Consider the following 24975-nt stretch of genomic DNA (forward strand, 5'->3'; position numbering starts at 1 on the left):
GCTCTTCATCTGATTCGATTACGTGTATGCCACTTAAACGGTGCATGGAGGCAGAATCAAGGTACTTCAAGTGATCGGTTGACAGTTCATTTAGAATGCTATATTGGCCAAGATTTAGTCCGACATAAGCTGTGTAAGCCTCCTTTCGCTTCCCCGGAAGACCCCACGATTTATCGTGTGAACCCAAGCTCGAGAGTTGGGTCCATCTACCTTCTTCTGTATCTCCTTCATAGACATGTAACAGGCCAAGATGGCCTAGAGACTGTTCCTCTTATCATCATGGCTCGTGCCGCCCCATGCCTGATAGGACATTTGATCGTGTAGTCTTTTCCCAAACCAAACCCCATCGCCTACCAAAAGCATCCCTTTTACAGCCAACTCCATAACGTGAAGAGACCTAATATATTGAAACGCCACATCTGGGCGCTGCTTACTCGACGGTGACCGACTTGGCCAGGTTACGGGGAAGTCCACGTTGAGACCCTCCATGACCGCTAACCAGTAAGCAATCAATTGCAGAGGGATGACGTTCAGGAGACCCTGCAGCACATCCACCGTCTTGGGCACCTCAATCTTCTCGGCCTCTTGGGACTGGAACTCCTCATCGCTGGGGTTGCAGATGACGATGGGCTTGCCACCACGAGCAGCAACTGTTAAAACCGAGTTAGCGTTATGTCATACAATATAAGGGGGTAAAGAATACATACCCTGCTGATAGGCGTTGAGAGACTTCTTGAAGAGGTCGTCCCGGGTAAGGATCATGATGATGGGGAGGTTCTCGTCAACCAGAGCCAAAACACCGTGCTTCAGCTCACCCGACATGACGGCCTCACAGTGAAGGTAAGAGATTTCCTTGATCTTCAAGGCACCCTCCAGAGCGGTAGAGTACTGGCTACCACGTCCGAGAAGAAGCAAGGACTTCTGGTGCTTGAAGGTCCTCTGGCAAAGCTCCTTGATGGGCTGGTCGAGCTGGAGGATCGCCTTGATTTGCTCAGAGACCTTGCCGAGACCCTCCATAATCTCCTGGCGTCTCTGAATCTTGGATGCACGGTCCTCACTGAGCGACAGGGCGAACATGACCATGGCAATGAACTGCGAGGTGTAGGCCTTGGTAGAGGCAACACCGATCTCGGGACCGGCGTTGACGTGGACACCACAGTGGGTGAGGAGGGAGATGGAAGAACCGACGACGTTGACAATACCGACGGTCAAGGCACCACGCTCCAAGCAGTATCGGAGAGCCATCAGCGAATCGGCAGTCTCACCCGACTGAGAAACGAACACACAGGTGTCATCACGGAAGACGGGGGCCTGTCGGTCCAGGAAATCCGAGGCAAGCTCGACCGCGATCGGAATCTCACTAAGCTCCTCGAAGACACCTCGAACAGCCATGCAAGAGTGATAACTAGTGCCACAAGCAATGAAAATGATACGTCGGCATCGGCGGATCGTAGCGATGTAGGATCGGAGGCCACCCAGGGTGACAGTCTTGTTCTCGACATCCAGACGACCACGCATAGTGTTGACGACGGACTCGGGCTGCTCAAAGATCTCCTTCTGCATGAAGTGGTCGAACTTGCCCTTCATGATCTCCTGGAGCTCAAGCTCCAGGGTCTGGATGTTACGGACGTTGGAAGTGCCGTCGGCCTTCTTGAGACGGTGGATGTTGAGGGAGCCCTCGTGGATGTGGGCAATATCGTCATCCTCCAGGTACATGACCTTCTTGGTGTGCTCGACAATGGCCGAGGGGTCGGAAGACAGGAAGAACTCGGCGGGCATGGGCATGCCATCGTCGGTCATGAAGGCGCGCGACTGCGAGCGGTGCAGGAGCGACTTGTCAGGGGCGCCCAGCATGTTGTTGGGCGACAGGAAGTCGCCGGGGGTCTTCTTGAGAGCGGCGTTCTGAGAAGCAGCCTCGGCGGGCAGAGCACCCTCCTCGGAGTACTCGACATCGACAAAGTCAACCTTCATGCGCTTCTGGGTCTTGACACCGATGACAAGGGGAGAACCCTTGCGAGCAGCAATGACCTCATGGGGGTAGTGAACCGACTTGAGCAGCAGACCATAGGCACCTTCGAGCTCGGTAATAACGGCCTTGGCGAGGTCGACGAAGTCGATGGATGGGTGCTGGTCGTACAGGTACTTGGCCAGCTTGGCAATGCACTCGGTGTCCGTCTCGGTCTCGAAGCGGAAGCCCTTGGCGCTCAGGAGGGTCCTCAGCTCCTTGTAGTTGGTGATGATACCGTTGTGGACGACGGAGAACTCCCAGTTAGGATCGGAGCTGCAAGGGAAAAGGGGGTTAGCACGCCATTAGATTAAAGGCTTCGCAAGCTGGTTGCCAAGTATAGCTCGAGGATCTTTTACCGGTGGGGATGGCAGTTCAGCCGAGAAGGGGGACCGTGGGTGGCCCATCGAGTGTGGGCGATACCGGCATGCGAATCAAAGATCTTGGTCATATCGGGCTTCTCCTCGTCGATCAGAGCCTTAAGCTTGGCGACCTTGCCGACCTCCTTGAAGGCGAGGACGGTGTTCTTCTTGTCGCCATCGACAGCCAGACCGGCCGAGTCATATCCACGGTACTCGAGGCGTGATAAGCCTGTGCAACGGGTTGGACGTGTTAGCAACGATTCTGGACTCGACTGGATCGGCTGGCTAAAGGTTGGGATTGACCACTTACCATTGATCAAGCACTGGGTGATGTCGCCTCGGGACTGCTCCACCAGGTACTAGACGAGGAAGTCGTGTTAGCTATTGCGCTTGGTTGCACACCGACATCTGGATAGAGGGGCACATCTCGACCGCCACCCGCCCCCTCCATTGGCAGGCAGTATAGGTGTCGAGGTTGGCCAGAAGCAGGACAATTCGCTTACGTTGACGTATCCAAAAATTCCACTGCAAGGAGGTAAAAAGTTAGCATGGTTAGGTCTTGCGTTTGAGTGGATTGGCAAAGTTTTTCATCTCTTTCTCCCCGAGGCGCAGGGAGAAAGGCTCAGAGAGCGAGGGAGAATGAGAGAGTATGCGCAAGCTGGGGGGGATTCAAGCACCAGCTGGCCGGGTGGGAGAGGGGTAGTTGGTGAACGTACCACATTGTGCAGTCTAGTTGAGAAACACGGCAGGAAACGACCCGGGTTGGTGGAGGGGGAAGAAATGGCAGGTAGGAACTAGTATCCGAGATCTTTGCTTTCTCGCTCGCAAGCAAAAAGAGGGTATCAAGAGAGAGAAACGAAGGTATTCTGGGATTGGACGGTGGGAGAAGTGAAGAAGAGGAAGGGGGAGGAGGCAGGCTGATGTAGACTGACTTTCATTCTTCTAGTAGGAGGGTGGTGGGGGGGAATGGCCTTTGTCTTTATGGGCTTTGAAAGCTGGTCAGTCAGTTTACCTGTCAGTTACTGTGCACTAGACAGACTTGGCACCCCGGTTGCTCCCTACCCCTGGCTGATTTTGCTAGTAGTAGAGGGAAGACTACTGCTGCATCCATCACCTACTTCTCACTGCCTCACTGCCTCCATGCCTGCCTTGCCTACTTACTACTGACTGACTTTACGGTCTGCATCTCTGCCTGCTTTCTCTCGACTGCTGCTGCTGCTACTGCTCCCAAAGGTAACCAACCACACGGACACATTGCTTGGATCTACATACATACAGTCCCCAACCTTACCTCGTAAAACACATGGATACCTCCAGTCCCTTAGCTTCGATTTCTTTGAGCCTTCTCTTTGATGGAGGCTGGGCGGTCGTCAAGATTGTCCCGAGTAAGAGGTACCGGCCTCCCGACCTAAGAAAAGGCTTAGGTAGGAGGTAGCTACATCATTAGCTTACTTAGTATGTATGTACGTACATCAAATACATACATAGATCTGATACTCCTAGACGCCTCTGTCGAAAAAAAAAGAAGAAGCCAACATACATAGGTACTATCTGTTATGCCTACCTACCTACCTCCCTCCTATCTCCTATGCGAGCAAAGAACACACAGGCAGACAGGGGGCCTGACCCGGGCGGTGACGATTCGCAGCGCTACGTACGCTAAGCCGTGACGTGCTACTGGATCTCAGCCCGCTGTCCAGTGTTCAGGCTGGGCCCAGTGCCCAGTGCCCAGTGCCCAGTGCCCAGGGTCCATTCTCCTAGACTGCTTGCTGACTGGCTGGCGGCGCTGAGTTTGATCTGTTTCATCCAGCTTGAGGCCAACAACACATCAACACACCTATCATCCACTGATCCATGCCATGCGTGGGCCTGCCTGATGGTCGGTTGCTTCTTCCCGATCTTGTTGGATCTTCAACGATATTTGATCAATCTTTTTTTTCCTCAGATGCCAATGTCAGGAATATCTTTAGATGGTATGTACATAACCTTCAGGACCGGCTGTTGCCATCAATGCCAATGCCAATGCCAATGCCAATGCCATGCCCCCATCCCGCTGGCCTGGATTGGTTCAATCAGCACCAGCACCAGCACCGGCATGGGCATGGGCACCGCATCGCATAACGGCAGCTGCACCTGAATGCACCACTACCACACCGCACGGCTGTGGATCAGCCCCTCCATTCCATCCCATCCCATCCCATCCCATCAACACAGCAACACAACAACAATGCCATTCACCCACAACAACCGCATGGCATCATCCAATTCGTACGGTGACATAGCTTAGGCACAGTATGTTTTACTTGTTCGCCATTTTATATACATGTATCTACGATGCATCACATTGCCTGCCTAGAAGTAGACATAGATAGCCCAACTTATGTATGGATTCGGCCGGTCCTGCTTCAGCCTTCTTCAGCACTTGCGCAATTCTCGTTACGTAATCCCCGCCAAGAGCGTCTTCATGTTCGTATGGGCGTACATCGCGCTCGAGCTCAACATGCGAATCATAGATAGCAAGTATGGATGTGGATGTATTCATGTAGGTACGTTGGTTGGGATGGCTGTAGGTGCGGTGTCATCTACAGTGCTTAGCTGGACCCCTGTCATCATCTCATCTCCATGTATTCTCCGTGTGTGCGTTCCATTGCACGAACCCCCGGTTCCCCTTCCCCCACCCGATTTTCCGGCATACGAGCTTCACAGTGACACAAGCACGTTTCCGTTAAGGCGATTCACCCGAAGAAAACCTGTCCAACAGTAGGTAGTCGGGCCTCCTTTTTTTTTTTTTTTTGTTCTGGTTGTCTTCTCTCTCGCCCTCCTTTCTACTGTCTTGGATTTCTCTTTTCTTTTTCTCTCGAGCGATCTACAGAACAAGATTCGTGTTTTCTGTCGTCCTCGCCCTTAGCGAGAACTCTAGCGTTCGGGCTTTCTGTCAAACCAGCAGCCACCGTAACCACATTGCACACGCTCGGTAGCACTAGACTGACTAGCAGCCAGTCGGCGGTGGGGGTCTCGGCCAGCTTCACAGCCTCAATCTTCAGGGGACGCCGATGAGAAATCGAGGGTTTACGGCTTATTTTTAGTAAGTGAACCTGCTTTGGGACTGGGCCGGTATTTCTTTCTGCCAGACCCTCCTTCCTTCCTTCCTTCGTCCATGGCTTTGAACACGAGCGACATGGAACCCTGCAGCAGGTCAACGTTGGAGAGGAGAGAAGATCATCATCCATCACCCACCCACACCCACTCGCCATTGGCCATGGCTGCCGGACGTGGAAGTATCTTCCGCTGGCCGGCCCCGAACTCGATATCTGATCGCAGAGGACTGCACATCAAAACAAGGCAAAACTGGCTGGCTCCCTAGCCCATATCCCCCGGAACTATTATGCATATACCACAATGCGACGTCGGCGACCGGCACCGAGTGTGTTTGTGGCATGTTAACCCGTATTATGCATTGATTGTGTATATCGCAATGACGCCCGCCAAGGCAGTTGAGCAAACACCAAAATCAAGACGCTGAAGCAATGGCTACCCAACCCACGAGGTCGTATTCAGATTCTAGCCTAGCCTTACAGAGGAGCGCTTCCTCCCGACGCTGCAAGCCCAGGTGGCGCAGCATCGTGTCTACCGAAACCTTTGGGTCGGATACCGCACTCGAGACTAGGTACATGTAACGCAATGCTGCAGCTGCATTCGCATCCGAAGATAAAATGTGTATATAACAGTTTCGGAGTATCAATCAAGTATTATATCTAGGTCGCAATAACGTATGTAATAACTATAAAAATAGGAATAGAATAGATTCGATCGTCGTAAAAATCGAACAGAATAGATTCAAAATATCGAGTATTAAAATAAAATGTCGAAGACAACAAGCCAACATTGGCCAGGCCTGTAGATGTCAAGGATGTTGCATAAACCACGTATGCAAAGGCCCCACCCAACATGTGCTTATGTAATTCAGGGGTAAATCCATTTTCACCCCTATCTACCTACATTCGTATTCCCAGATTCATGAAATGGTCGAAACTAGAAGTAGCTCTCAAGTGTGTATGTCTCTTTGGTAATAACTCATTATGGGAATGTACTTGAGTATACTGCATTTAAGCAGGCCAAACTCTAGTACGCTGGTACTGCATATACATCATACCCCTGGTTTTGACGATATTCATAGTATGTGGTGTTCCTCCGAGTTGACAGACAGTCCTAGACTGCCAATGGGGTATTTGGTCGTCAGGAGTGTCTAACATTCATGTGGAATGGTGAACACCTATGCCTTGCACCGCCAATGCGCAGAAGGCTCGTGTCGGCGAGGGAGGCCAATGGCGACATCGTCAATGATGATGATGAGATGATGACGACTAGGTTGTGCATTTGGACATCGTCCAATAGAGCATGACTGAGAGTAGAGCGGTATCGGCAGACGGTGAGAGTGAACGGGAGAAGTGCCCCCCGACGAGTTACAAACCAAGGCGAGAGAACAAGACAGACAACTGAACCAAACTAGATGACTGCTTCAAATGGGAATTTTGCTATTGATGCAGCACCGTAAAGCTGAGGACCCATTTTTCCTCTAGTCTACATGTAGAATTACGCCTGAAAAGGCCAATTCAGGACACAGCCCCCTCCGGCCCCTATATGCCCTATCTGCTCACCACAACACCAAATCTCATAACGACCAGGGCGACAGCGGCGTAAATCACAACTTTTGGTAGTCTAGCTTGCCTACGTGTCGCGCGTTTTTGTGGTTAGAATACTCTACAATGTGTATGTTTGAAGCAGACATGTCTCAGGGGAAAATATAGGTTCTCCCAAGACACACTGGAAAAGAACGGAATTGGGCATGAAAATGACTTACCCTCGAGCTTCTTGCTTTCTCCTAGCTTCCTGACAGCCTTGTTGAAGTCGTCTTGGCTGATTGCGTCGCGGTAGTCCTTGATGGCAAAGAGACCCCTGAATCGTCATGTTAGTCGAGAACGGGCAGCAAACCAAAAAAGCCGCGGTCAAATGGGGTACTTACGCTTCAGTAACGACGTTTCGCAAGTCAGCACCGTTCAGTCCGTCGCTCATCTTCACCACGCTCTCGAAATCGATCTCGCCATCTGTTACGACGCTTTGGGCGTGAATCTTCAGAATCTCGAGGCGGCCCACTTCGTTCGGCAGCGGAATCTCGATCTTACGGTCCAGTCGTCCGGCACGGAGAAGCGCAGGGTCGAGTGTGTCGGGCCGGTTGGTGGCCATGATGATCTTGGTCTTGCCCAAGTAGTCGAAACCGTCGAGCTGGTTCAGCAGCTCCATGAGTGTTCGCTGGATTTCTCGATCTGCGCTAGTGCCCTCGGAGAAACGGCGTCCACCAATGGCGTCGATCTCGTCCATGAAGATAATGCAAGGCTCGTGCTCCTTGGCGTAGCCGAACATCTCTCGGATCAACCGAGCAGACTCTCCTATGTACTTGTCCACGATAGCTGAAGAAACGACTGTATTCCCGATGGTGGTTAGCACGGGCAAACGGAGAATGGCAGGGCAGTAGCAAATGCTTACCCTTCAGGAAGTTCGTCTCCAGACTGCTGGCCACAGCTCTGGCCAACAAGGTCTTGCCGGTTCCGGGAGGTCCGTAGAGTAAGACACCCTTGGGCGGCTTAATGCCCACTCTGAGGAAGAGCTCGGGGTTCTTCAAGGGAAGTTCAATGACTTCTCGTAGCTCGCGAATCTGGTCGTTGAGGCCACCGATACCGGCAAAGCTGACCTGGCCGGGGTCCTCCAGCGACATGTTGTAGACAAGCGGGTCGACCTCTCTCGGCAGCATGCGCATGATTGTGAGGGTGGTCATGTCTAGCGCCACCCGGGTTCCCTGCTTCAGCTTGGCCTTGTCGACTTTTGATCTGCATCCCACGACATAACGAGGGCCCGAAGACGCCTTTACGATGACTATTAGAAAGAAGAGTTTTTGGTCAGCATATCATCATGGCGTTATTGGGGAAATGAAGCAAGAAGCGCAACATGGCTTACATCTCTCTTCGTCCAGTTGCTTGAGCACCTCGCCTATTATTTGTCCCACACTCTGGAGCGCCTTGATGTTATCCTCGGTCTGGTCGTAGTCCTTGGCCAGGCCCTTGATCTCCAGCCGCAGTGCCTTCAGCTTGGCTTCCCATTCTCTCGACTCGATAAGCTTGTTCCGGAGCGCCTGCAGCGCGTGGTCACGCTCTTGGTCGGACGCCATGACGTATTGCGGTCGAAAGTGGTCGGGTTCGCGTGGTAGACTGCAGATTAAATTTGAGTGTGGTCGTTTCTGTTCCGATCGCTAAAGAGGGCGCAAAACGAATTGAAGATGGAGATGGTGGAAGTCGATGGCAAGGTAAGCGTCGAGACGGGCGTCGTTTGAAGAAGCTCCAGATCGGAGCTCGATGATGAGGCTGGCCCGAATGATGCAGCTCCAGTTGCCTGGCCTCCTCTGGCTCTTGTGGCTCTTGTGGCTCTTGTGGGTGCAGGGGCCAGCTGACTAACTCCGGCGCTAATGTGGGTTACCTAATCCATTCATCCAACCTTGTTCACTCAACTATTCGACGCGACCTTCACCTTGTACCTCACCTACCTTAAGAATAAGATCAATCACCGCGAATTCACCGCCTGCCTCGGTTCGTTTGCGGTTTCTGGCTTGAGCCTTGGTCTCTTTTTATTTATTTAAAGATGGCTGGCCTGGTTGCATACGGAAGTAGCGATGAGGAAGACGAAGTTGAAGTTCCACAACCACCACCTGCTGCTGCTGCTGCTGCTGCAAAGGAGGTAAGAGCCCACTAAGGAAAAGTACACGCGAGAGTACCTTTCATGAACAGAACAGCGGGCAGCACTGATTGTTTCTGAGGCCAGCCACTGAAGTCACCCCCAAAAGCTCCCATCGAGCCCAAACATGCATCAGGTAATTACATAATTCATTTGTCTCACCCTCAACCATGAGAATAAGTTGCTGATGTAGTCGCAGATACAAACCCCAAGGCCGAGCCAGCAGCTCAGTCTGCGCTGGCCGAGCCGTCTGGCGTGATAGGGCCCATGCCGCAGCAAGGAGACGCCAACCCTAGCTTTCCGCCTCTGGAAGACGCGCCCACAGAAGACGAGGAGGCCGCCGCCCTGGTCCTGCCCCCCGGCTCCCCATACTCGGCGAGCCGGGCGCTGCTGCGGAACCTCACGCTGCCGCGGGTGCCCAACATGGACATCCCGCCCTCGCCGCCGGGCTCGCCGCCGCCCGGGATCAGCAAGAAGTTCGAGCAGTTCCTCGAGCTCAAGAAGAACGGCGTGCACTTCAACTCCAAGATCGCCCAGTCCCCGGCGCTCAAGAACCCCGGCCTGATGGACAAGCTCATGAACTTCGTCGAGATCGACCACAAGGGCCAGTACCAGACGACGCTGGCGCCGGACCTTTGGGACCCCGCTGCCTTCCCGAGGGAGGCGTACAAGGAAGGGCTCAGGCAGAGCCAGGCGGATATAAACCAGGCGCGGGCGCGGAAACAAGGTGCCCCGGTGGAGTTTGTGGCGGCGTCTCGGGGCAGTCGAGAGACGACACCTGTGCAGAAGGGGACGGACGGCCAGAAGCAAGCTACAAGTGCTGCGTCAAATCCAAGTAAGAGGAAAACACGATTTGATACCTGATGGTTTGCGGAACCCGGTCTCAACTTTACTACACACATTCTCGTGTACAACACTAGGGAACTTGTTGCTCTCTTGCTATGTATAAACTTTAGATCTTGTACTATTCTTGCCAAGGTCTACGCCGAAGGCCGCTTGATGCCCTCTTTCGAGTACACTCTTTCTTCCACACCGATATCCTCGTTCCTATACATGCAAACGGCGCACTTGTTAGCGATATGGAAATCATGCAGTAGACCGAGGGGAGATAGGTGTATGCCTTACCAAACATCGGGCTTTTCTTCGATGAACTTCTCCATCAAGCTACGGCATGCCTCGTCATCCAACACAACGACCTCGACGCCCCGCTGCTTCAAGTACCCATCTCCGCCAAGAAACGTCTTGTTCTCGCCAATGACGACACGGGAGATGTTGTAGAGCAGGCAGGCCCCGGTACCTAACATGTTTCAATCGGAATCATTTAGTTTACACAATCAGAGTTTTGTACGGCACAGTGGAGGCAGAAACTTACACATGTCGCAGGGTGACAAGGTTGTGTACATGGTGGCCCCCTTGTACGAAGTGGCCGGCAGCCGTCCAGCGTTCTGGAGCGCCGATGTCTCGCCCTGCACGGAAACGTTTCCCCATATGATTAGAATGCTTACGAGCAGGCTGGAAGGGTGCGGTGCATCCGGTCGATCGTCCTCACATGTAGAATTGGGTTCCCAAGCTGCATTCGCATGTTGTGGCCTCGGCCAAGGACCGTGCCGTCAGCGGCGATCAGAGCCGCTCCGATCTGGCCAAATTATCAGCCCAATCTGCTCCTTCCGATCCATCATGTGCTACAAAGTTTGGGTGTGGGGGGGATAGGGAACGAACCGGGATGCCACCCTCATCGTACGAGATCTTGGCCTCCTCGAAGGCTGTAGCGAGCCCCTTAGCGTCATCCATTTTCGTCCGTCTCGTACCAAGGGCGGATTGTACCAACAAAGTGTTTTGTATCAAGAAAAAGAAGAAGCAAAAAGCTTGAGGTGGCAAACTGGTATTCGTACTGGGTCACATGGTTTGCATCAATTCGGCTCCGCTCCTATATCGCCAGGCTTTCTTTATCAGTTAACTGATAAGGTATTCTTCAAGAGCCGGGACTTCTGGTGCAGATGCCCCGCTCTCTCTTCCTGGCCCAGTCCGAACGTACTACTACTACAGGGGGTATATATACTATACTATACTGTATCATACATACAGATGCTAGATCTGAAATCACAAATAGCGAAACGAATGGAGACCAATAAATTATATCAACAAAGTTCTGCGCTTCATTTTGTCTATCTTAGGTTTGATGGCTTCCATCTATACCCGTACTCATAGAAATCGTGGAGCGTTGCACCAACGACGCTTTCATCAGACCAGAATCCCATTATCTAATTGTACAATGCATACAAGTCAACCGACCCGAAAACGCTGAAAAATACCAATATGCTAACACGGGGCTTCCGCCCGTACATCATCCATGATCGCCCTTTGACGCCCTTTTCAAACATAGCACTTCGCTTGAAAATACCCACGGAACCCAGTACACGGTTTTGTAAATGCTCTATCACGAAAGGAGATTGCGCAGAGAAGGACTTGCGCTGGCTCCGCTGGCCGCACGTCCATCGCTCGGCCGCGGTGGGTTGTTGTTCGACATACTTGGTTCACGACTCATTGGCAAGCCGTCTCGCACTACTGGGGGCTGCCATGCGGTGTTGAAAATGGCGATCGGTGGCCCAGAAGTCCCGCCGAAAACGAATGGTCTCCAGCTCTCGGCGGTGGTCCGCCATTGGTAAGATTATGTAGCGAGTGGTGCGTGGGGTGGTGATAAGCAGGGAGATACGGCGCCGGGCCGTTCGGCACAGCAGGTGCTCGTCGAGGTGGTGAAGGTGGCATACCATTGGCCATGGATTGGCCCATCACACTGTGATGATGAGGGGGCCCCGGATGGTGCGAGATGGGTGCAATCGGCGGGGGGCGGAGGTCACGAAGATGATTTGGGTGCAACCCACTGTGGCCCCCAGGACCGCCATTCATGTGATGCGCAGGCGGCGAGTGTTGTGTTGCAGTACGATGCCAGTCGCTGTATGATGTCCCGGTCGGGGGCGGAGGAGGGTAGTGATGTGGCGGCGGTGGCGGCTGGGTGATCGGAGCAGCCATGGGGCTGGGCGCGACATGCGGAGCATTCATGGCTTGCGGCGCAGGGGGTATAACTGAAGGAGCTTGCATGGGGGGCGGTGCCACGGGAGGTGCGACCGGCGCAAGGCCTGCCCAAGGACGTGGCTCATACGCATCAGCTGGCGGATACTGGGCCGCAGCAGCAACAGCCGGAGGACTTGTCAGCGCCGCGGCAAGAGCCGGTGGTGCTCTCGCAGTGTCAATCTGCGGCGGTGCAGTCTCTTCTGGGGAGACGGCATGTGAGGGGCGGGCTTCCGGCCAGCCTTTTTGCACTTGTGACATTGGAAAGTCCGTTGATCGACAAACTTCTGTGCCTCGGTGCCCAAGGAACCGTAGTGGCCATTGGCCAATGCCTTTTCGTGCACTTTATCAATAGGCCACCACTTCGGGCTGATGTCGACGCCACAGGTGATGCAGACCTTGTCGCCTTTGGGACGATCTGCATACGACGGCTTGTAGGTGCCATCGTAGTTGGAGATGATTTCCAGGAGCTTGGCCTTCCTCACAGTGCCGGTGAGCGCCTCATCTGCCTGTTTGAAGTTCTGCACGAAAAGTTGGAGAGCATTGAGCCCTGCAGAGTCTGTGTTGGTGTCACCTTCTTGATTGACCATGTCGTGCATGCGGTGGACCACTGTCTTAACTGGGACGTGTTCCTTGCACCAGACTGCGGCTGACATCGAGCCTGTTTCGCCGTTGATGTTAACAATGGTGGCTTGATCGCGGCGCGAGCCCTTCACAGGCGAGACCTCGAAACCGAGGAGGTACCCGGCTTGCCGAGCGCACTCAACATGGATCGGGGCTTTGCAGTGATGGCAATGCACACATGCACCACCCTTCGCTTTGCAGACCCGGCATATTTCGTGATATCGGCTATGATTTATTAGCGGGACGCCCTCGGCGGGACTTAATGCCTTGGGATTGCCGAATCGGATTTCCGGTGCCCACACCGCACAAGAGACATGGACCCAGTTGTTGTCGGCAGTACGTTTCAACGGTTCTCTGGGGTTCAGAGGACGGTTCAGCTCCTCTTGCTTCTTGTGATAATAATCTGCGGCTTTCTGCGCAGCTTCACGCTCTTGGCGGTCCTTTTCTCGCTCCTTTTCTGTCTTTTTCTTATGCGTGTTCTTGGGCGGTTCGACAAAGTCGTGTTCTGTAGTCTCAATGGGGCACAGCAGACATTTGTAATCCTAGGGGCCAGTTAGTATCGTTGGGACGTTGGAGAAACCGTTGGTGCTGCCACTTACAAGTGAGACCTGGGGGTTTTTGTCGTTCAGGCATGTATCACAAGTCCACTTCCCAGGTTGTCGATTGTCCACCACGCCATAGCATTTCCGATGGACGCTCAGACGGCACTCTCTACAAGCCACAATTTGGTCTCCCACAGGCTCCAGCTGCCCACATACGGCGCAGGGCAAAGTTCGGGGTTTCGGGATCTCCGGGACTGGAGGAGGCGCCGGCTTTTCGACCGTCACTTTCTCCTTCTTCTTGGGAGGCGCGACGACACCGGACATGCTGCCGGAGTCGGAGGCGTTCAGTTCAGCTTCCTTGTCTGCAAGGGTCTTGAGCTTCTTCCGCGGCGGAGGCTCCACTGTACCGTTCGGCGGAGGAGCAGATGTACTCGGTGTGGCCGAAGCACTGGGCGTACTGTAGACCGTGGCGCTCATCATTTCATTTGCTGTGGCCAATTCCTTAAGGAGCTCCTCGTCCACGCGTCGTTTCCATGCGCGGCCACCAGAAGTCTGCACCTTCTTTGCCAGTTCCTCCATGTCCTCCCATTGAATAGCGTAACGTCGCCAGAGTTCGGCACAGCGGCGGCAGAGGGCAACAATATACTGTACGCCTTTGTCCTTGTTCTTGCCGCTGCCTTCAGTCACCATGGCTTGAGTCACGTTAGGTGCCCTCCGCCATTGCCTCGAAGACTTTGTCGTACAGAACTTGCACATGAAATTCCGCTTGCGTTCCACAGCCTTTTCGGTATCGAAAGCGGAGTCGTCCTGGTCGTCGGCCACATCATCCTGGAGCTTGCTGGCGGTGGCTTCAGCTTTCCTAAGCTCTTTCTTGCCTTTCCTTCCCGAGTAGTTGCCCCAGATTTGTTTGCCCCTGTCCGTCTTTTTTCCACGTATAGTAGAAACGGACTATGTCTTTGTGTTTGACGGTTTTGACATGCCGTGTAACATAGAGCAGCTCAGATCCAAACTTACTGACAGCCTCTTCAAACTTCTTGAGCTCTGTAGCGCTCAGCTGAGGCTCCTTAAACGCCGCATGGTCTGTCTTCTTGGTCGCTTCAAGTGCCTTGGTGCTATTGAACTTGTTCTTGAAGAGCTCGTCTCGTGCCACGTCCTGAAGATTGGTCGAGAGCTTGGGGAGATCCAAAGATGTCGCAAAAGCTTTGGCACTGGTCATGTACTTGTCGATCTCTTGGGATGTGATTGATGCGCCGCACTCCTCCGCTGGTTTGTACAGCAACTGCGCCGTATTATTCGGGTTGTCATTATCATAGTCCTCGCCACGTGCAACATAGCCTGCAGGTTCATCCTGTATCCATTTCGGCCGTTTTTCACGGGCCAGCTTGTCAGCTTCGATGGCCGCGAGGACTTCCTTCGAGTGCTTGCCGTCTTTCCTGCTGCCTTTCTTGATCTCCAATGGCTTGACGAGCCTCACAGAATGGCCATACCATGGCAGAACATTGGCTTGATGTTTGGGGCCCTGGCGCGACCCAGCTCTGGGATAGATGCGGTCGTCGTAGTCGAGGGCGTCTTCGGGCTTGCAATGTATCCCCAGGTATCGATATGGCCAGAGGCTTGCATGGTACATCTGCTCGGCCGTCGCAGGCTGATGGGTGTCATCAATGCCGTCGGCCGGGCTCGTGCCGTTGGTGTTGGCGCCATGCTCGTCGTCTTCCTCGTCCCAGTACTCTTCCTCCTCAGCTTCGGGATGTGGGTCCAAAAGGCTTGGCGTGTTCCGTGCTTCCAGCTTCCTTTCCTGGGCGCGACTGCAGGCTGCGCAAGCCCAAGCGAACCCACGCGACGGCTTCTTCAAGAGAGGCGGCCTCACGCAGTTCATATGATACGTCTGCTGGCAGACTGCGCAGTCGACGGAATCGTTGCTGCTATGGTATGAGTGACGTCCGGTCGTTTGGCTTGGGGGCCGGGGATTAGCGTGGTCAACTTACTTGGCACAATAACCACTACATCGCTTACAGAGTTTGACGGCACTGGTAAACTCTTTGGCGCGGCCTTGCTCGACCAAGATGTACTTCCATCGCTCATCCAGCACTTTCTTGACTTTGCCCGGAACATTGACGATTTGCGAGCAGGGGATAACATCGTAGTTCTTTTGGATGTAGCGGTCATACAGTTTTTCGAACCAGAAGCAGTCGGGGATTTTTCGGTATGCGTCCATGCTCTCGATTTCGGCTTTATGGCGGATCTCGCACTTGCCGCGCAGTGCCGTCAATGGGCTAATGTCTGAATGCATGGTTGCAAAAACAAGTCGCGTATCGTTTACCTTCTTGCCAATGTCCTTGGGTCTGTAGTACCAATTAATTCGCAGCGCGTCGACCGGCTTCGAACTATCATTTTGCATGTGCAGGAACTCCATGATGCGACCCAGGTAATATGGCTCCCCGGGCGGTTCGCATACCAGATAGACGTGATCTATGGATTGTGTCAGCATCGCCACCCCAGCACAAACGCAATGCACCGTCGAAAACGTGAGGTCCTACCATTGTGTTGTAGTACAGTCCCATCATCTGCAATCATCTTTCCGTCCTTCGGTTTTGCGCCACAATTCTCAAAGCTTAGCATATTTGTCTCCCGGAAACCTGCGCCGGTACCACCAGAGGCAGCGGTAGTAGCTGCTGCTGCGCTGGCCGTGCTCCTCCTTGTGCTCGCGGTAGCTGTAGACGCATTTGAGCTTTGCGTGGTAGTAGCTGCTGCCGTGTGCGCATGCGCGCCATTGGCAGTAGATTGATTTGCAGCTTTGCGCTTCTTTGACGACGATGACGATGCACTTGAAGGCGTAGCGGCTGCAGAGCCGGCAGCAGCAGATTGATGGTCCTTTTGTTGCGGTTGTGCTCGGCTTGCCGTCATCCGTGGAAGTGGTGGAAGTGGTGGACGTCGAGGTGGTGGTAGTGGTGGTGGTGGTGGCAGTAGTGCCTTTGCGAGAACTGGGAATGCTAGTTCGTGGAGCATCTGAGCTGCCATTTGCTAAATTGCCCGCTTGCCGCGATGCTTTCTTGGGCTCCTCTTCCTTTTTCTCCGGCGCGGCATCAAACATCTCCATGTCCGCGTCTTTGTCCTCGGCGTAGTTGGGGCGTGCCTGGCCACGGTTCCTCGAGCGCGTGCCGTACGGCGATGGCTGCGACGAGGACGACATGTTGTCTTTGGTGGCCAAATTGGCACCCGCAGCAGTGGCCGCAGATTTGCTCATGGGCTGCGGGGCGGCGACATGCTCAGGTGTGGCATTGTTTGTTGTTGGTTGTGCGGTTGGAGAGTGGGTGGTGTTGTGAGAGGAAGAGTTATTATGGGAGCCAGAGTCCGGGGTGGCCTTCGTGGAGGATGACGCAGGATTTGGCTGATCCTGGGTACTGCTCACGCTTTGGGACTTTGGCGCCATGTCGAGATATCTAGAGGTGGCGCATACAAATCGGCGTGGTGGAACACCGAAAACTTACAGTGTCATGTGGGGGCCCAAGTCGACGAGAAGCAACAGCCATGAATTCTATTAGGAAGCGGCCTCTACATGCATTCCAATACTCAAGACCTGGGCTGTCCTGGATTCACGACAGGCATGAGCTGACTAGCTGCAAGTGACCGTTTCAAGGGTTGATTCGAGGTTGGGTTAGCAATCCAATGCCGGTCTCATAAAGCTGCCCGCCAAAAAGACAGCCAAGGTATGCCGAGAGCAAGGGCGTTGGGGGAAATGTCGTCCTTCAAAAGGACGGGATGGGAAGGAGGACGGGGTTGCAGACTGGAGGGAGAGAAAATAGTTTGATATAGGGCTAATACCGGGTCATCCCTCGACGGAGAATGGCCAGGTTTATCAATATGGAAGAGAGAGAGAAGACGGGAGAGGGTGGGAAATGGGTTGTGTGATAGAAGGGAGGGAAGAAGTGGATTATGGACGTATATGTTCGAGAAAACTAAAGTCATATAGGTCTGGCAGATGGATGGAGGTAATGGACGGATGGCCCAGCCCAGGGCAGGAAAGAGACTGGAGAAAGAGACTGGAGAAAGAGAGAGAGAGAGAGAGCGCGCGCGCGAGAGTGAGAGAGGATTAAGGCCGACGGGACATCAATGTAAGGTAAGGCAAGGCATTTGAAGGTCAGGTACGGTCGAGTAGAGTGATAAAGTAGGTAAAAGAGCCTGGCATGGCATGGCATGGCATGGCATTTCGGTCTGTCCAGTCCAGTCCCATCCAGTCGTGTCTTGTCTGGCAGTCTGGTCTGAACGTGGAAAGGCCAGGGCAAAAAACGAGAGGCAGAAGACTAATAAGATACATAGGCAGAGGTACCCGGAGCATGCTAGTAATGCAAGTGTACCGTCGAGCGGCTCCACAAGTTAAGTTAATGTTAGAAAAGGGTCTAGTCTCCCATTGTCTGCCCAGGTTCAATTTTGGTAACAAGCCCAATTCTAGCCCCATGTCTCTTCTCACTCTTATTACTCCCTCGCGCTCCCACACGCACACACGCACACACGCACACACACCCTCTCTCGCGCTCACCTCACCTCCTCCAGTAGGTAGGTACCTTGCCTTCATCGCGGACCCTCGCTATTCGGCATTGGCAGCTATACTCCATGTAGGTGTATATGTACAGATACGTGTGTTTGTGTAGATGGAGTATTTGTAGGTATATCTATATCGTTTACTGTGCCTGCGTAGGAGAAAGGACATGAAGCTGGTCGGTCGGTCTGTCTGGTTGTCTGGTCGTAGAGGCTTATGTTAGGGCTCATGTATACCACCAACCCATACCAATATTTGGGATATCCCAACTACCCACGTCTACTACCCGGGGGCGACCACAATACATCAACTCTCGTGGCATATATATCCGAGGCCGTGGATGCCACAACACTCTACTTCCGAATAGGGACGGAAGCCGACGTGTATCGTGGGAATCACACGATACAACGATGCCTTTAACCTCACATCCACAGCCGCATTTGTAAAGGTTGACTCGCCCACCTGGTCCTCAGAGCTTGGCACTCCCAAAAACCCCCGGCTAGTATGTAAAGGGAGGGTACAGGGAGGGCGAGTGCCTCTTTGTACAATATAAGCCCCGTTGGGCGGGATCCCATCCTGGTGGTAAATCTCACGTACTGACATCCACCTACGTGGAATTGTGGCGTATCTGTCTACTGAGCTGATTGAACTGAGTTGGCAAGCTGGCAAAGAAGTGATGGCAAACCGCAGTGCTCTTCTTGATTGGGGCAATAGCGTCACATTCTAGTGGCCAGGCGGTTCGAAGCCGGGTCAACAATCCATGGGCAAAGACATGGCAAAGGATCTGCTGCTGCTGCCACCAGCAGTACGATAGTCCAATACAGCTATTAGTACGGATATGCATACCATTCATGCGCAGGTGCTTTGTTTTTCCTGAGGTTGTAAAAGATGGCCGCTACTGACTGGCAGAAGGAATTCGAACCCGATGTCAGATCGCCGAGAGACATAAGACGGAACATCAACCAACAAACAATCGCCCCATTGGGCTGTACGGGAACTGGTGGTGAGGGCTCTCCTAGCACCTGGGTAGGTAGCGAGGGCTCGCTCATTCTTTGCAAGTCGGTCGGTCAGAGATCGCCGCTGGGCTTGCCAGCCCTCCGCATATTGGGGATTCTGATTTCCCAATGAGACGCTACGCAATCGAACTCCATCCCATCGCATAATCGCGCCTAATAGGCCAGCACTTGTTCGGCACCAAAATTCTTCTCAATCTGATCGGAGGTACGTACTTTTTTTTTCTCTCTCATTAAGGCTGGGACACACAGGAATACCTACCGAGCACCTGCATGCGCCCTCTCTTGGTAAATGTGAGTAACCCGCGTTACCCATTGAGTTGTTCGCTTCATTGGTACAGTATGATGTAGGTAGGCAAGTATATAATAACCAGCTGCATTTAGTTGCCGGTATAGTGCAAGGACAATACCTGGTGAATTGATGGTTGCTTGCGTGCCGGGTTGGATCTACACAGACAGTAGAATGTTTAACCCAATTCACTGTTGAAGTCTGGCTTGCCGGCGCCCCCAGCCAGCCAAGTCTTCTTTCGAATCCTGATGAAACCGAAACGCCCCCACCCTCTATGGAAGGTCACACAACTTGACAGACAGGGGTCACTCACTTGATGACTGCGGTGCAGGCAAAGAGGGTGGTTGACCGGTGGCCATTGATGATATTGCATGCGGTTCTAAAACGTGCACACGGCAGTAAAGAGTAGGAAGACCGGATAGGGAGCAGGGCACACTGTCCAGCAGCAGCAAGGATACCTGCCAATTTGAAATCGGCGATAGCGTTTTCTCAGCTGCACTGGTTATTAGCCCGTCTATCACTACCTCCTAGTGATGGCGATGATGGACAAGCACATCTGATGACGATGGCTATCCAATTGAAGATACATGTGTAACTGATCGCTTCCGCGTACCTCTGGAGTAGGGCTGTCGATCGAACTCAACTCAGCAAGGTCGGAAGCCTTTTGCGTCGATACATCATCCAGATATCTCCTTACCCTACCTCTCCTCTCCCCTTCCAATGCCTCCGCGCTGCCCACCCAGACACTAGTGCCAAACGTTTTTGCGTGACCTCACGATCCAGCGGCGACATGTACAATGGCGGTTATCGCTCGCGGGTCAATAGCCCCTATACGATACGATCTGGGTACAGTAGGTACACAGCTCTCCGGTCGGTAAGAGGGTAACAATTCAATCAAAGTCGCCCCAAAATCTCATCACGGTCAAAGCTACCTTGCCTGCTACCACTACTACCACACATACGTGCATCTGCAGCATGCACCCACTGGGCTTAGAAGCGAGGCGGTTTTCTCTTGGTGTGGGTCTGTCAGACAGGGATTGCGTGCAGAGGTACCACTAACCGCGAAATGTATGATTTAAACAACGCATCCTTTACACGTCCAGACCAAGTGCGATCTCGTAGGCTGGCATTATTAGGCACACAATCTCAGACAGCAACCCGGCAATCAGGTCCAAAATGAAGTCAGCGAATGTTAGGGGGCGTGGCGGCTCCTTCAGGCTTCTTCGCTGTTTGTGCCGGTGGTCATAGTGTACATGGTGTTGCCCAGGGATATGGTGAGGCCCGCTACGCTCACACATCTACCCCGAGTCATTGGCCCCGTCTTCTTGTCGCTGGAAATCGAGCACCGTGATCGTGTTTGGCCAGCACAAGAAGCGAAAGCGAAACTGAAAGGCGAGTTCTGCAGACAGCCATGCCCGTCCCTCAAAAGCATTGAATGATCTTGACGGGAAAAGCAGCACGGTAACCAAATCGCGATATACTACTCTGCACGTACGATACTTTACATCCGAAGGTCATAGTCGCCTGGGAAATCAAGTTTCTCCATACGGACCATAATAAGCATGTTGATGCTTTGAGGGCCTGGAAGACTAGCGATTCCGGCCCAGGTGCCGAAAGCAAATCTTGCAGCGGATGACTTACGAATGTCTTGTATGCTAGAGGGGCCGCATCAACCCGGTCAAGTCAAGTCAAGAGGAACATAGACCATCCTGTCGACGTCACCTGAAATAAGCATACCTAATGTCGGTTTTTTTGGTGGTCGAGTGGTCAAGAAACCCCTTGTCTCAAGTGAAGCATAGCAGCAACACGGCCATATGTGATATGTACATGTGGGTGAATGTTGATTGGGTTGTCGAAGTAACACTTCGGTCAGGCAAGGACAGGACAGCGTTGTAGAACGACTACCGGATATCTCAACCAGACTGGCGTTCCGGATATTCCCAGCGGTAGGCTCCAACCTTCCCCATTTAGTGAGTTGAGAAATTGACGAACTTCGACCTGACGTTGGATCGGGAACCAGGGGGAAACGCACGAGCCAGCCAATACAATGCAACCACTTAAATGACCCGAGGGTGCAGACCACGTGACTTCGTGCGGTGGGTAGAGGCTGGATTTCCCCTCCTCTGCACCTCGCGTCGCGTCAGGCTGCCGTTTACTGTTATCGGCTGTGGGCAGAAAATTGAATTGATGTCTTCGCTTTGGTCTCGGCGGGTATCTGGGCAGTCTATAAGTCTTTGGGTTCGTTGCTTTCCGTTGACCGGATTCCATGCTGCGGGCGAGTCACGCGTTGGGCCCTGACAATCCTAGACAAACATGCCCGGCCCGTCCCTCCAATCACTTTCCCGCTCTCGCCCCATGTTAGAAGGTACATTATGGCTTCACGACAGGGTGTATTCCACCACACCACTGTGCAAAATGTAGCTCAGCAACACAATGCGTATCACACCACTGCAGTCACTGGAACCAAGAGATCTTTCTCTACTGTCGACGTGCATGGCAGCAACCCCCAAGCGCTGGTGGACCGGACTGGGTTTCAGAGAGCATCCTCAGTCAGCGCGGCAACACCCAGGTTGCGTGCAAGTGCCATAGATGCCACAGACCCCGGGGCCGGCCAAGAGATATCCGAGTATTCTCAGAGGAAAGCGATATCGTCAACGCCTACGTCGTATGTAGACAGGGCGCTTCAACTGTCGCATCCCAGATATGCCCTTCCAGAGAATCTGATCACGAACTTTGATTCTCTTGGCATCAAGGACATATATCCCTGGCAAAAACAATGTCTCATGGGACCTGGCATCTTGACGGGAGAGAAAAATCTTGTTTACACGGCACCAACGGGTGGCGGCAAATCGCTAGTCGCTGACGTGCTCATGCTCAAGAGGGTTCTTGCAGATCCGGACGCGAAGGCGCTCCTGATCCTTCCGTACGTTGCCCTCGTCCAGGAAAAGGTCCGATGGCTTCGAAACGCAGTACAGGAAATTCGGCGTAAGGAGCCCGAAGGAGCTTCCGAGAAGGCAGACGAAGGGACCATTCGCGTTGTGGGCTTCTTCGGTGGCGGCAAGGTGAGAGCAACTTGGGCAGATTTCGATATCGGGGTCTGTACTTTCGAAAAGGCGAATACCCTGATCAATACCGCCATAGATGACTATTCCATTGTCAAACTTCGAGCAGTTGTGCTCGACGAGCTGCATATGATTGACGACGACCATCGTGGCTATCTTCTGGAGCTCATGGCCACCAAGCTTCTCAGTCTCGAGCAAAATATCCAGATTATTGGCATGAGCGCAACACTGTCTGTAAGTAGAGGTATGTCCTAGGAAATGCCTACGGGCTGCTAATGTTCCTAGAACATCGACATATTGGCCAAATGGCTCGATGCACATACTTACCAAACATTCTACCGGCCGGTCCCCATTGAGGAACACCTGGTTTACGAATCAAAGATATATGCTTCATCAGCCACGGGTTCTTTGCTGAAAGCAGTTGGCCAGCTTGCTCCCAATGCCTTACCTTCTCAATCCACGTCAACACACCTGAGGCTGATCCGTCCCTCTGACCACAAAGAATTCAAGGACCCTGTCCTCAATGCCGTTGTCGCTCTTGCCAACGAGACCGTGCGTTCTGGGTATGGTGTGCTCATTTTCTGTAGCAGTCGGCCAGGCTGCGAGTCAGACGCCCGCTTGATTGCCCGCGTCCTGCCAGATTTGTACGAGATCGACCAATCGATCTCGGAGCAGAGGTCGGATCTTTTAGGAGAGCTTCGAAGTTTACCCACGGGGTTAGATCCTAGTCTTGCCGACACCATACCTTTCGGCGTTGCTTTTCATCGTATGTATTTGACGTATTGTGAGCGAGCATGGAGCTGACATGATTGCAGATGTAAGCATGGAACCGTGCTGTCTTCATCGTAGTCTAACAGGGATACAGGCGGGCTTAACGATTGAAGAGCGTGACCTTCTTGCGAATGCCTACGACAGTGGTGTGTTAAAGGTTATAGTTGCTACCTGTAGCTTAGCCGCCGGTATAAATCTGCCTGTACGCTCGATGCCGTTTCCTGGAACCGCAACCTCGTGACTAATTGGTGCTTTAGGCTAGGCGAGTAATCTTACACAATGCACGCATGGGCCGCGATCTTGTTGGCCCCTCTATGTTGCGGCAAATGCGTGGGAGAGCGGGACGGAAGGGCAAAGACGAGATTGGCGAAACTTATCTTTGTTGTCGCAAAGCCGACCTCGAGGAGGTTATTGGGTTGATGCATGCCGAATTGCCTCAGGTCTGCAGTGGGCTCATGACGGACAAGCACCGAATTCAACGGTAAGTGCTGGCCGATGGACTTCATGTTGCGGGATTACTGATGCTTGCTCAGCGCACTCCTGGAATCAGTTGCAATACGCCTCGCGACGGGGAGAGATTCGCTCGAGGACTTCGTGCGCAGGACCTTGCTAAACCAAACAGAGAGCTCAAGCACCGTACAAAGCCATGTCGAATCAGGTCTCAAGGACCTTAGCGAGATGGGCTTTATTGAATTTGACGACTCGGGAAACCACCAAGCCACCCAACTAGGCAAGGCTGTCGTGGCTTCTTCTCTGGAGCCAGAAGACGGTGCCTTTGTCCATCGTGAGTTGCAAAGGGCTCTGCGGGCTTTTGTAATGGATGGCGAAATGCACATTCTTTACACCTTCACACCAGTGCAGGACTTCTCCATCACTATTAATTGGAAGGTTTTCAGAGACGAGTTGGAAAGGCTGGACGAAAGTGGTCTACGAGTTCTTACGTTCCTCGGCCTGAAGCCCACAATGATCAACCGCATGTTAGTGGTCTGCATAGTTGACGCCTATCCCTTGACTGACGTTCCCACAGGGCCCAAGGAGGGAAAATGAAGGTATCTACGCCCGAGGAGAAGGAACTAGCGCGGGTGTATAGCAGGTTCTACCTGGCTCTTCAGCTTCGGGACCTGTGCAACGAAGTGCCCATACATATTGTAGCACGGAAGTTTGACGTGCCCAGGGGTACAGTCCAGACTCTAGCCCAAACGTGCCAGGGCTTTGCGGCAGGAATGATCAAGTTTTGCCAACTCATGGGCTGGGGGTATGCCACATTTTTCTTTCCCAGCTCGTCGGCGACTGTCCATCCATCAGTCCCTTGGCTAACATGGGAATAGTGTCATGGCGGCAGTGCTGGACCATGTGGCCGACAGGCTCAAGGCTGGAGCTAAGGCCGACTTGCTGGCGCTTGCACAAATCACCTTTGTCAAAAGTCGGACCGCTCGAGTCTTCTACGAGAACGGTTACAAATCTGTTGCTGCTATTGCCAATGCTGACCCCAAAGAACTTGTGCCAGTTCTGATGCAGGTAGGACTCATCGCTTCAGAGTATACGATGCTGTATGCTGACAAGCCACTAGGCGCAACCAACAAAGCTACGCCTAAAAGAGAAGGATGAACAGAAGTACGAGGAGAAACTGCTAGCCAAGGCGAATGTGATCTCGGATTCTGCGAATCGACTATGGCGTAAGTGTCTACGGCTTTGGTACGGAACATGTCACGAACTGATTCATCATAGAAATCGAGATGCAACAAGAAATCGACGAGGAGTAGGGGTCTACACCATCCTGGGAGGCCAGTATGAAAATGGCACCGCTAGCGAAGTCGGCGCAGTAACGACCGGCGCGACTTGATGCTAGACCGGTGCTTCGATGCGTCTGTGAATGACTGAATAAAGGTATTTTGAAGTTGTCGTGTGCTAGAACTTA

At 53.0% G+C, this 24975-nt stretch overlaps 6 protein-coding genes across 6 annotated transcripts; 2 read left to right on the forward strand and 4 right to left on the reverse strand.

Annotated features, from left to right (window-relative positions):
* Positions 1–430: 430 nt before the first annotated feature.
* On the reverse strand, positions 431–3088 carry PG997_004524 (glutamine:fructose-6-phosphate amidotransferase; the record flags this gene model as incomplete). Its single annotated transcript, XM_066808839.1, has 7 exons — positions 431–448; positions 475–650; positions 708–2281; positions 2365–2596; positions 2678–2726; positions 2871–2892; positions 3084–3088. The coding sequence occupies 7 exons, from the start codon at positions 3086–3088 to the stop codon at positions 431–433; spliced, it is 2076 nt and encodes a 691-aa protein (XP_066672457.1).
* Positions 3089–7069: 3981 nt separating this feature from the next.
* On the reverse strand, positions 7070–8590 carry PG997_004525 (26S proteasome subunit rpt4; the record flags this gene model as incomplete). The annotated part of the gene is made up of 5 exons (XM_066808840.1): positions 7070–7095; positions 7229–7323; positions 7391–7847; positions 7912–8298; positions 8380–8590. 5 exons carry the CDS (start codon positions 8588–8590, stop codon positions 7070–7072), a joined length of 1176 nt encoding a protein of 391 aa, XP_066672458.1.
* An 827-nt stretch (positions 8591–9417) lies between these two features.
* On the forward strand, positions 9418–10014 carry PG997_004526 (uncharacterized protein; the record flags this gene model as incomplete). The annotated part of the gene is made up of 1 exon (XM_066808841.1): positions 9418–10014. One exon carries the CDS (start codon positions 9418–9420, stop codon positions 10012–10014), a length of 597 nt encoding a protein of 198 aa, XP_066672459.1.
* A 116-nt stretch (positions 10015–10130) lies between these two features.
* On the reverse strand, positions 10131–10941 carry PG997_004527 (cytidine and deoxycytidylate deaminase zinc-binding region; the record flags this gene model as incomplete). The annotated part of the gene is made up of 5 exons (XM_066808842.1): positions 10131–10197; positions 10276–10447; positions 10523–10616; positions 10700–10786; positions 10870–10941. 5 exons carry the CDS (start codon positions 10939–10941, stop codon positions 10131–10133), a joined length of 492 nt encoding a protein of 163 aa, XP_066672460.1.
* A 771-nt stretch (positions 10942–11712) lies between these two features.
* PG997_004528 (BAH/PHD-containing protein) lies at positions 11713–16815 on the reverse strand (the record flags this gene model as incomplete). Its single annotated transcript, XM_066808843.1, has 8 exons — positions 11713–12470; positions 12530–13385; positions 13443–13451; positions 13602–14260; positions 14400–15304; positions 15371–15854; positions 15923–16225; positions 16368–16815. 8 exons carry the CDS (start codon positions 16813–16815, stop codon positions 11713–11715), a joined length of 4422 nt encoding a protein of 1473 aa, XP_066672461.1.
* A 4781-nt stretch (positions 16816–21596) lies between these two features.
* On the forward strand, positions 21597–24820 carry PG997_004529 (DNA polymerase theta subunit; the record flags this gene model as incomplete). The annotated part of the gene is made up of 9 exons (XM_066808844.1): positions 21597–22520; positions 22572–23052; positions 23102–23259; positions 23315–23538; positions 23591–24034; positions 24085–24312; positions 24386–24575; positions 24628–24733; positions 24786–24820. 9 exons carry the CDS (start codon positions 21597–21599, stop codon positions 24818–24820), a joined length of 2790 nt encoding a protein of 929 aa, XP_066672462.1.
* Between the last annotated feature and the right edge of the window lie 155 nt (positions 24821–24975).

Source organism: Apiospora hydei, assembly GCF_038363865.1.
Source record: "Apiospora hydei strain CBS 114990 chromosome Unknown utg000004l_segment0_segment0, whole genome shotgun sequence".
Lineage (NCBI taxonomy): Eukaryota > Fungi > Ascomycota > Sordariomycetes > Amphisphaeriales > Apiosporaceae > Apiospora > Apiospora hydei.